At 32.1% G+C, this 11,620-nt stretch overlaps 1 protein-coding gene and 1 long non-coding RNA gene across 7 annotated transcripts; one reads left to right on the top strand and one right to left on the bottom strand.

The window, feature by feature from the left end:
• On the bottom strand, positions 1-2,284 carry LOC138936902 (uncharacterized). The gene is made up of 3 exons (XR_011447441.1): positions 2,012-2,284; positions 1,731-1,936; positions 1-1,547 (listed from the first exon to the last, which is right to left on the bottom strand). It is a non-coding gene; the product is annotated as an uncharacterized lncRNA (long non-coding RNA).
• Positions 2,285-3,551: 1,267 nt separating this feature from the next.
• On the top strand, positions 3,552-8,905 carry LOC138937107 (uncharacterized). Of its 6 annotated transcripts, none has more exons than XM_070303034.1 (8): positions 3,552-4,167; positions 4,584-6,697; positions 6,777-6,972; positions 7,115-7,423; positions 7,503-7,601; positions 7,689-7,904; positions 8,088-8,250; positions 8,338-8,905. In XM_070303034.1, the coding sequence occupies exon 2, from the start codon at positions 4,592-4,594 to the stop codon at positions 5,729-5,731; it is 1,140 nt and encodes a 379-aa protein (XP_070159135.1). In that variant the 5' UTR covers positions 3,552-4,167; positions 4,584-4,591; the 3' UTR covers positions 5,732-6,697; positions 6,777-6,972; positions 7,115-7,423; positions 7,503-7,601; positions 7,689-7,904; positions 8,088-8,250; positions 8,338-8,905. The 6 variants fall into 6 exon arrangements, with proteins under 6 accessions (XP_070159135.1, XP_070159137.1, XP_070159141.1 ...); XM_070303036.1 differs by having other exon boundaries at positions 4,584-5,646; positions 8,338-8,898; XM_070303040.1 differs by having other exon boundaries at positions 4,584-5,646; positions 8,338-8,882.
• The last annotated feature ends 2,715 nt before the right edge of the window (positions 8,906-11,620 follow it).

Here is an 11,620-nt window from a genome sequence, read left to right as displayed (position 1 = left end):
GACACAACTAAAAATAATTATGTATGCATATTAAATTTTTATAAATATATTTATAATAATATATCTTAAAACATCCTACAAATGTCCTGAACCGTCCTGGACATATTCAGGATGATCCTGAGGATGTTTTGTGCTGTCTGGGTAGTTTTTCCAGTATTTTTATATTCTCGGACAATCATTTTTGCAACTGCGAGCATAGCATTAAAAAGTTTCTACATCGTTCTTTAATGTGATCGATTGTCTCGGGTTTCATATTTGTGCTTAACTGATTGAACTCATATCCGAAGTTTACGCACTATACAAGGTCATTAGGTGCTGTTGAAAGTCGCTAGTTTATAGCGCGATATTTTTTGAAGTCGCGACGGAACAATGAGCGTTTGGAGATGCGTGTATAAGAGATTATTCATATCTTCGAACAGTTTGACGGGATCGACGTTTTCGGACTGAAATAATCTGTTTACTGCCATAACGTCTTTCAGGCTATTTTTCAGGAATGTTAGAAACAACTTGTTTTCCACGGTACTATATATTTCGCACAATTGGAAGGCTGTGTAACAATGCTCGTTAGACTGCGTGATCTGGAATCTGAAATTCAGTCCATCTCATTGGTCCAATATCGCGTCAATAGCCTGAAGCCGTACTAGCCATCGTGTATTCGACAGTTTGACGATTTTTTTAGCATTTTACCGAAGAGGGTTTTGTAAATTTCCGCGTATTCGATCTGTCGCTTAGTACTATGAGAGAACCAGCCGTGAGTTTCACGTACCATGAAATCTAAATGTCTTGGCAGCGCTCTGCAGACTTCTTCCGCGGCAAGATGCATTGAATGACAGATACATGTTATGACAAAGAGCTCTGGGTTAATTTCCCGCAATAATGTTGATACTGAATGATGGCACCCAACATTGACGCTCGCTCCATCGACTCCGATACCGAGTAATTTTACGGGCTTAAGACTGTCAGTTTCTAGCTGGCGTAGTATTGCTTGTGCAATGGCATCCGAAGTTCCAGCTTCTATTTCAATTAGTCGATAGAAAGTTGTCACAATTTTTTTTTCGTTCTGCTAAAATAACGAATCATGAGGCAAAGAACTTTCTTTGTATCAATTGTCGTAGATTCATCGATTATCAATGAATAATACGACTGATTGATGTCCGCGAGCAGCTCTTCTAGAATGCATGGTGATAAAACATTCTTGATGAGGGCCGAACATTTTGTGCGATGTAACTTTATGTCCTGCAAGACTCTAAATTCTTCGTCAAGGCCTTTTATTATAATCGAGAGATAATCAACGGTTTTGATTGAACAATGCTCAGCTACGTATGTCGCTATTTTCAGTTCGGCTACTTTTCTTTTTTCGGACAGAGTCGCTTTGACGAATTTGTCGATTTTCGGCAAATTGACAACGATCTGCTTATCATTTGCAGATTGCAGATGCTTTTTTGACATACCGTGTTCTTGAAGACTTTTTTTGTGCGCGTTCATAGTCGTCTTGCAGTAGAAACAAAATGCTTTGGTTGGGGCCCCAATAGACGCTTGCAACCACCCTATATCATATTAAATTTAATTTAGGATTGCTGTTATACATCAAAAGATGCGACAGCGTTTTGACACTAAGTAATTAAAAAGAAAATTTGAAAGAAAAAGACGTCGCGTGTAAAGACATTGCCGAGTACTCTGTTATATTTATACTTAAATAGATGTACAAAAAGATTAGCATAGCACCTTACAAGCATGAAATTTATTCTCGATCTCCAAGGAAATTCACATTAAATTTCGGTGATGATATACCTTTAAAATTTGGATCATTTTCCCAATTTTTAACGTACTTTTGCATGTATTTTGTTTTGCTACTCTGTTCTTTGGGCATTTTTGACAAATCTCGATTATCTCGAAAACTATTTTCCTAGATTTGGGATTTCCTGTATCTCAGCACCTGATGAGATGAACTCGGTTAATATTCACGGAACAAGTACATATATAAGCACGGTCGCATGTTTTAGGATCGTACTCATAGCACCGTTTAGCATTCGTAGATGGCGATGTATTGATTGTGTTGAGACAAGACGTTCTTGAAAAGAAGAACTGTCTATGGAGTACTATGAATACCGCTTTCAGAAAATGAGTGATTCTACGTTTAGATATCTGGACTAGAGAGAGCAGTACTAACATCGTCTTTGTTGTAAGTATCTCGCTTCTCGCTTCGGCCCCAACCCCAGCTGCATAGTGACGCAAGAATCGGTCACAATCCGTTAAGATTATATAAAAGAAAGTTAAGGGCCAATTTCACCAAATCCGGTTAGATAAACCGACGGTTAAAATTAGCAGGGTGGCCAACAGAAAATAGAGGTGAAGAAAAACCAAGCATTCATATCATTTCAGTTGGAATCCTGCTAATTTTAACCGTTCATCTAACCAGACTTGGTGAAATTGGCCCTAATGGCCGTATTACGCTATGGGTTGTCGGCTCGGTTACGGTTAAGGTTACAGTTGATAGTTGCGGATTGACCAATCAACCGACAAGCTGTTTTGTTCTGATTGGTCAATCCGTAATCGTCAACCGTAACACCAACCGCAACCAAGCCCGCAACCCGTAGTGTAATACGGCCTTAAATCATATATTGAACCTATCCTATATATTATCCCCCATTACCTATGATGCATTGCGAAAGGCCGCGAGAGTCTACCTTATTTAGCATTTCTTTTCAATATTTAGTATCTCTTTTATATAGCAACTGCGCACGCAATTGATTCTTTGCATAGCATCATGGGTAACGAGAAGTGATGACTTAACCTTCCTTTATATAACCTTAACAATTCGTCTCATCCTACTAGCGCCAACAGCGTAAAAACTAAAATAATAAACTTATGGTGGAGGATTAAATATGCAAAGGGGTAGATATATAAGACTATATAGCGAAATAAGAAGCTATCGGAGGAACGGAAGAGACTTAAAATTAGTATCGTTCTCAAAAATTTTCGCTTTAATTTTTTTCAAGTTCCCATACAGCACAGAACATTGCAATTACATTGCAACAATGTTACAATCTTGTAAGTTGCAATGAAATATTGTTGAGACATTATTGGAATATGGGATTGTAATATTTTATGAGAATGTTAGAGCAACATTTCAAAAACATTACAAAAGATAGTTTTTGATAATCGCTACTTCGTTCGTTTACCACTATGCGGCGCGCGTTGCGTTATCTATCCCGTATTTAAGTTTTAATCACGATGATTATATAAAGCTTGGAAAAAGCGGTTAGTAATATTAAAGGTATAATAACTATTTTTATCAGATTAATTTGTCTGATACAATCCCAACACAGGAAATTCAGATATTGAATTGAGTGTTCAAAAATCGGACAAATAATTATCCGAAAAAAGTTAAAATTATCCGTTTATTGTCTACTTAAGATATGGAGTTTAATATTTATATAAAATTTTAATTTTTATGAATTAAATTATTTAATCATTATCAATTTCTTAAACTTGTAAATAATTTATAAAATAGCGATGTTGATTAGATAACAGAAAATTGTTTAATAGTTCCCGAGCAGCACATATTGGTTGACCAACGGTTGGCTTTTAATCGGAAGCATCGGCAGTTGGGAAAACAATGTTGGACCGACATTGTTAAAATGCTACAATCCGATGAATCAGTTAGACAGCTTTTTTTTTATTTATTTGATACGAATGAAAAGACATTGTTGTGTTTCTTTGTAAATTTTAACTATTTTAAAATCTGTCTGCAGTATTTTTAACTATTTTAGTATACATTATTAATCGATTGACGACGCAATACCAACCGTTTGTTGAATGACGTTTAGCCGACGTTAGACCAACCGTTTGTTGAATGACGTTTAGCCGACGTTAGACCAACCAGCCAATAATTTTTCTCAAGGATGATATATATGCATATTTAAGAAATTTCTTTGATACATGAGTGGCGCTGAGCGCACACAGACATGGCTCCTCTTTGCATGCATATCCCTTCATCTTTGTTTTGACGGGGCCGCGTACCGCGTACATCGCAACCGCCATTCGGATCGTTTTATGGGTGCTTGTGTTAGTGCGTGGTATTGCATTTCAAACAATTTAGACGAGGATGGACGTTTAATAATTAAAATAAGAAAAAGAAGAATTGTGCTCTTGTTTGGATTACAAGTGAGTAACATTTTTATTTGTTTGTATAAAGATATTTATGGTATTTACTGACAGTTAACAACGGAAAGTAATTCTTAACCTAAAATAATCGTGTTTGCTTGGCAGAAAATTATATTAGGAAGTTAAACGTAGCATCAAAAATATAGTCAGTATAAAATCGTTCAATAATTTCGTCGACTTTTCTGAAATACTTGAAGTACTTAATTATTAGTAAAAAATTATTAATAATTATAAATAATTATTAATAATTTTTTATTATAGTATTTCTATATTCTTCTAATCTTTTCTTTGGCAATTTCTAATAGATGTGTCATTGTTATAGTTATTATTATCCTATATGTATTATCATCTGAATATGATGCATATTCATAATTAATATCACGTAATTTCTAATTGATTATCTATTTTTATTGTAGAACTAAAAATGGCACACAGAGCCCGGAAGTATAGAGAAATTAAGAAAAGGGTCAAAGTCCATATGAAAGAATTTTTAAAGGAAGATAGCGAGGGAGTAAAAATTGCAATGGAATCATATTTAAAAGATGTCACTTATCAAAGAAATAACACAAACGATTTCTATCAATTGATTGATAATAATAATGAAAATATAGATAGTAATAATTATCATTTATATGAAAATTGTGTGAATGATTTAAAAAGTGATTCTGATGATACTAATGATTATTGTGAAAATCTTAATAATAATTTCGATAATGAGTCTGCATCATTTTCAAATGACAATATGTCACAGAGTAATAGTGATACATCTATAAAAAGTGAAATACAAAAATGGTGCATCAAAGAAAATATTAAGCATTCATCGATAAACAAGTTATTAAAAATTCTGAAAGTACACACAAATATTGAAAATCTTCCCAGAGATGCACGTACCCTATTAAAAACAAGTAGGACAACACTTGTAAGAAAGTTAGGCAGTAGTTGTGATTTGCATTATATCGGTATCATTCCCAATTTACAAATGAAGCATAAATATTATGGCGACACTATTCAATTGACTTTTAATGTTGATGGAATACCTATATATAAAAGTTCCTCAAAGCAATTTTGGCCAATACTTTGCTATGTTATTGATAAACAATATCAGTATGAGCCATTTTTAGTTTCTTTGTTTCTTGGTGAAAGTAAGCCAGAACCAATTACTGATTATTTTGAAGACTTCGTACCAGAACTCAAAAAATTATGTGAAAATGGATTTTTCCATGACAGAAGTCAAATGGAATTTAAAGTTGTAATCAGAGCTTTTATCTGTGACACTCCAGCACGTTGTATGATCAAATGTTGCAAGTTATTTAATGCATATTCAGGTTGTGACCGATATGAACAAGAAGGTGTATATATAAATCATAGAATGACATTTCCATTACAAAATGCACCATTACGTACTGATGAAAGTTTTGCTTCAATGTCAGATCCAGATCATCATAAGTCAATATCTCCTCTGTCAGAATTAAATATTGGGTTAGTTTCCCAAATTCCTTTGGATTACATGCATTTGGTTAATCTTGGATGCATGCGTAAGCTTCTAATTATGTTATTAAAATGAGATCTACGTGTTAGATTATCAACTAATTCTATTCACTGCATCTCCAATGAATTAATTGCTCAGAGAATGCATTTCCCAATTGAGTTTCAAAGGAAACCACGTAGCTTAAAGGAAATTGCATATTGGAAAGCATCAGAATTTCGGCAATTCCTTTTGTATTCTGGAATAGTTGTTTTAAATAACAATGTTCCTTTCGCAATTTATAAACATTTTTTGTTACTACATGTAGCTTCCACTATCTTATGTAGTACGAGTTTAATTGTACATTATCTTAATTTTGCTTCCGATTTGTTGAGATCCTTTGTTAATCACTGGTCTAAATTATATGGTGCTGACACAGTTGTTTATAATGTTCATTGTTTAACACATTTAACAGCTGATGCAAAGAAATATGGCATTCTTGACTCATTTAGTGCTTTCCCTTTTGAGTCCTTTCATTTTCAGTTAAAGAGAACTTCTAATCAACCATTACAGCAAATAGTGAAAAGGCTGTCAGAGAGCTCACATGTATTAGTTGCAGAAAACAAAAAACTATTACATGATTACACAAAAGATAAAAAATTTCGCTATCATGTTGTATTAAATTCAAGGCATTCAGATGGACCTCTGACTGATTTTCCTTGTCATGTACAACAATTCAGGAAGGTGAAAAGCACTGCCATCACTTTATCAACGTTTTCCGGAAATAACTGTGTCAGCATGAAAGACAATAACATTGTAGTAATTTACAATTTTGTCGAATTGAATAAGGATATATATATTATTGGATTAAAATATTTGCAAATAGAAGATATGTACAGTTATCCATGTTCTTCATCACTTTTGAAAATATTTAAAGTTTCATCGCTATCCAAACAATATGAAGTTTGATGAATATCAGCTCTGTTTTCTGTAAAAATGTTCTTTTGAAACAGTCTCTTTTCTCGATATGTCTTCCTCTTCTGCATACACCGTAAAAAAAGAAAGGTATAAGATTATATCTTTCTTGTTATAATATCTACAATTATATAATATTTTAATATTTATGTTTTCTTTTTATTTATAGATAAAAATGTTTTCTGTAGTGGATTTTCCTGACGAAGAAAGTTGTGAAGTGATACCAACTTCCTGGTTAACTGATGGAAATCATAAAACATTCTATCCTCAATATAAAGGAACTCGATTTTGGAAGGCAGTTACAACTTTCGAAACACCAAAATCATGTTGGAAAACACATTCATGTCGAGTTTTGTATCAAACAGGTTAATGTTTTTTTAAAATAGACTTTTAATAATAACTGTTAACATATTTTCAAAATTTAAATTTGACTTTTATTTTATTATCTCTTTTCTCACGGGAATTGAAAGCTCAGTTTGATATGAAACTAATTAGTATAATTTATAGATCTCTTAACAAAAGCTAAATCAAAAAAAGATGGATATCAGTATTTAGATACTGATGAAATTCAAACAGGCACGGAGGTAATCGAAAACAAAATAAATAAAAGAAATCGTTTTCCAAATCAGCGTTATGCATCAAAATCTGCATCTGAAATATCATCTGATGAAGCATCTTTATCCAGTGAAAATGATGATAAGATAGATAGAAATCGAAATTTTATTTCAAAGAACAAGTTTCAATGTCGAAAAAAAAGCAAACCTTTACCTGAACCAGAACCTATTAAATTACCGACTAGTAATGATAATATCCAAAGTAAATTACATAACACAAATGTTTTTATGTTTTTAGTAAATTATAGAATATTTTGATAACCTCTGACTTATGTTTATAGATATCGATAAAGAAATGAGTTCGCATTCGTCTGTACTTAAGACAGCGGCAAGAGTAGCAACAACGTCAGAACCGCGAGCGAATACAAGTTTATCTGAAGGTAAAATAAGCTTTTACTATTGTTCAGGAGAAAATCAATACTTACTATTACAAACATTAAAATGCTAATAATCAAACATGCTTTCAGGTCAAATCACAAAATTTGTTATTACATTTGAAGATATTAAGTATGACATAGGTAGCATAAAAAAAGACATCAAATGTATAAAAAACAAACTGTTCAGACAACGTTACAGAAGAAAAGTTACCTGAGAAAACAGAGACTCTTATACCTGCCTTATCACTGAGAAATCTTTCAACTTTCAATGAACTTCTGAAACAAAAATCTGTCTTTGCACTTTACGTAAGCATCAATTATATATGTTGATTTATGTTGTTCTTTCTTAAAATTGTAAAACCTTTATGTTTTGTTTTTCTAAACTGTTTGCATTTCGTTATAAGAAAAACGAAAACTTTTCCGTTATTCATGGCTATCTTCAAAGAAAATTAGCTAAAAAATTAAAGATGATTTTATTTTTGTTCTTAGGTAAATCATTTTCGCCGCCTTGGAGGAACTTCGCAAGCGGATCACACACGGAGAATTCTCAGAAGGATTGCTCATAATGAATTAGCACAAAAATTAAACTGGGCAGGAAGAGGAGCGAAAACAAGTCTTCAATCTTTTGATGCCGTATGCCAACTCATTCTTAGTAAGCCTACAATTACGATTCTTGAAAATAAATTGTGATGCAATTTTCATATTGTAAAATTGAGTTTTTTTATCCGCATCTTTATAGGATTCGCAAGCACTAATCAAGAAACCTCTTATAAGATAACCGAAGAAACAATTAAATCTTGGTTACGTTATGCAATGGATCGAGATGGTGGTCGAAACAGGAGGAAGGAAACTATAAATAACAATTAGATTGATGAATCACAATCAGAAAATTACACGAGTTAAGAATTAAATTTTGTTATGCTTTCTCTTTCCATGGAAAATTTCCAACTTTTTCATTTAATTTTAGATTTGCCATAAAGTTAATCATGGAAAATGATTGCTTTTTACAGATATTATATTACTTTATTTTAAATTACTTTATATTAAATTACTTTCAGGACATCAATATGATTTTTTACTTTGCTCTTGATAAAAATGATATATTTTGCTGCTATTATTATGTACAATATAGTACTTTACTTTGTGACATTATTATTTACTGTTAGGAATATTAATATTGCTAGTCAGTAATATATCAATTGCATTTATGTTTGATATAGTTAGTTTTTTTTTAAGATAATTTATAACTGTGCAATTATAAAAGTTCCTGCTAAACTTAGAAGTTAAATTGTTCATATATAACGTTTTATTTTGAAAAAGACTGATCTTAACATATATATAAATAATATAATATAACAATATTTATAGTATAGTATAACAATATTTTATATAAATATAATAAACAATATTTTATACCAAATTATATTACAATAAAAATTATATTATTTTGTTCAGATTTATTCTAAATTATGTATTGTTCAGTCTTAGAATTAAAACATTTAATTATAGAACTGTTTATTTTATTGCATATATTATATAATAAAGACAACCTCTATATCCGAATTTCAGACATGTCATAATTCTATTACAAAAATTGATTTATTTTGATTTGTTGCTTATGATCTTTCCATTATTGAGGTTTAATTAGTCGACAATTTCTAATCAATAAGTATACGATGTTTAACTAATATTATTTTCATTAACCATACATCACAAAAATAAAATGGACACCAATATATTTTTATTTATATCTGTTTATAATTGCATAATTATGTTAGTAATGGCATGTTATTTATATAATTCTTGGAATTCTTGTAATGAGTTAAAATCTATGTGATTTATATGGATGTAATTAACAGTTGTAGGTAAAAATTTATTGATATCCATTTTATTCTTGGGATCTGTGGTTTTTGAAATTAATATTAGCTAAAAATTATATATTTATTGCAATGCAGATAATGTTGGTCCATTATCATTTGAAATCGTTGGGCCAATATCTACAATTTAGACAGTCGACATATGCCCAATATTGGGTCAATGTTTTTGTCCGATCGGATCATTTTTCAATTGTTGGTATAATATTGGCTAAATGCAAAATCCAACATTTCACCAACCATTGGCCATCAGTAAACCAGCGTGACGCCGCCAACATTGGTCCATTGTTATTTCGGAACGTTGGGCCGATATAATAAACGTTGGGCAATCAACATAGATCCAATATAAGACCAATGTTTATGTGCTGCTCGGGTTCCCATTTTTATATAAAAGCAAAAATTTGATAATAATTTTTTAATATGCAAAATGCTTCAAATTTAATAGATAAACTTGGAGAATATATAAAGACATCCAAGAGAGACGAGAAAAAACTCGTTGTAATTGCGTAAATTCACAATCTTTTTTCTTATCTCTCTTGGATGTTTTTATATGTTCTCAATGTTTATGTATTAAATTTGAAGCGTTTTGCACATTTGTAGCAATGTATTTAAATATTACAAATATATTGCACCGTAACATTACTGTAGTCTTACATTGAAATATTTCTGATGACGGACATTTCAACGTTGCCGCAGGCTTGCAGTAACATTGCAGAAACATTTCGCAACTTCTATGCAATATTACAATGTTTTAATGTAAGATCCATGCAACGTTTTTGCAATCTTTCAGTGCTGTATGGGTTAGTTTCGGTTTTCAACATGCTCTCAAATTCCCTAAAAAATCTCCTAAATATTTTCCCCCTGTTTCTCCCCTACACCAGGTAAAATACTCCTAAATCTAGTGGGAAATCCCCTAACCTGGCAACACTGTTACAAAATATCAGGATTGCGTTCCAAAATTTACTCCTTGGAGTAGGCTGCGTTCCAATATTCACTGCTAGTCACTAGTCTAGTTTCCACCGAAGTCACAGTATATCTTAGAACATATATAAATGGAAAGGAAATAGCAGGTTGAAAAGTGTCCAAAGAAAGTGAGAAAAAAAATCATAATTGCCTTTCTCTTGTGAGTAACTACTCGAAAGTGCGCATGCCGCCATTTGCTGACACATACAAGCATCGTGTCTGTAGGTATACATATTTTTGTGTACACACACATGTGACTAATGTAATCTTATTTTTCATTGGGCCAAATCGGCCAGGCTCCTGAGTAGTCATCGTGAAACTCCGAGTTGACGGTGGCGACATGGGAATAAAGATGCTGCGGGTAGGAATAAGAACCCTGTCCAACGACTTATCATATAAGTGAACTGGGATTTATTTGTAACTTTCGGCTACCTGAAATAAGTTGGCGCTGGAAGTGCATATTTTTTAATAATTAATAGCTCAAACGATTGCTCCTTAATTGCTCTGTCCACAATTGCTCTCCTTTTAAAATTAATAGTTTTTGAAATATTTACAAAAAACGTAAAATTTATCATTTTTACTCAAAAACATATTTTCAATAGTTTTCTGCAATTATATCCAGCATGAAATGATTACTCTTTAATTACTCCATATTGCTCCATCATTATTTTCATGATTTATTGCATTTTTTATCGAAAATTAACAAATTAATCATTTTTCAAGCGACGCCGTCGCTTATAAGTTTAAATAAAACATTATGTTTTCATTGTAAAAATAATATAATATTCATTTATTATTTATAAATAAATATTAATTCATTCTTATTTATAAATAAATTAAAGAGTGACCCCAAAAATTGCCTATTTTTGGTCCCGCGATATTGGAACTGAATTGTGTGCCAAATGATACCTTATGACAAGATATCAATCACAAACAATTTTTAAGTTGAGGTGAGCATTAGTTCCAGAGATATGGGAAGTCAAAGTAATTAAAATTCACTAACGCGTCAGCCCATACTTTAAAGCACGAATTTTTATGCCAGCATGAGGGGATGTGCTGGCACATGGAGGGGATGTGCTAGCAGCGCTCGGGCGGTAGAAGAGCGCAGCATACAATCTTGTTACAATACATACAATCTGGTTACAATCTTACTTGCTACAATCTGCTGTTCTTTTGAGAGAGCGC

Source organism: Polyergus mexicanus, unplaced genomic scaffold, assembly GCF_030449975.1.
Source record: "Polyergus mexicanus isolate NDT 795.1 unplaced genomic scaffold, iyPolMexi1.0 SCAF_10, whole genome shotgun sequence".
Lineage (NCBI taxonomy): Eukaryota > Metazoa > Arthropoda > Insecta > Hymenoptera > Formicidae > Polyergus > Polyergus mexicanus.
Note: the sequence above shows the minus strand (reverse complement) of the source record. Positions and strands in the feature narration are given on the sequence as shown.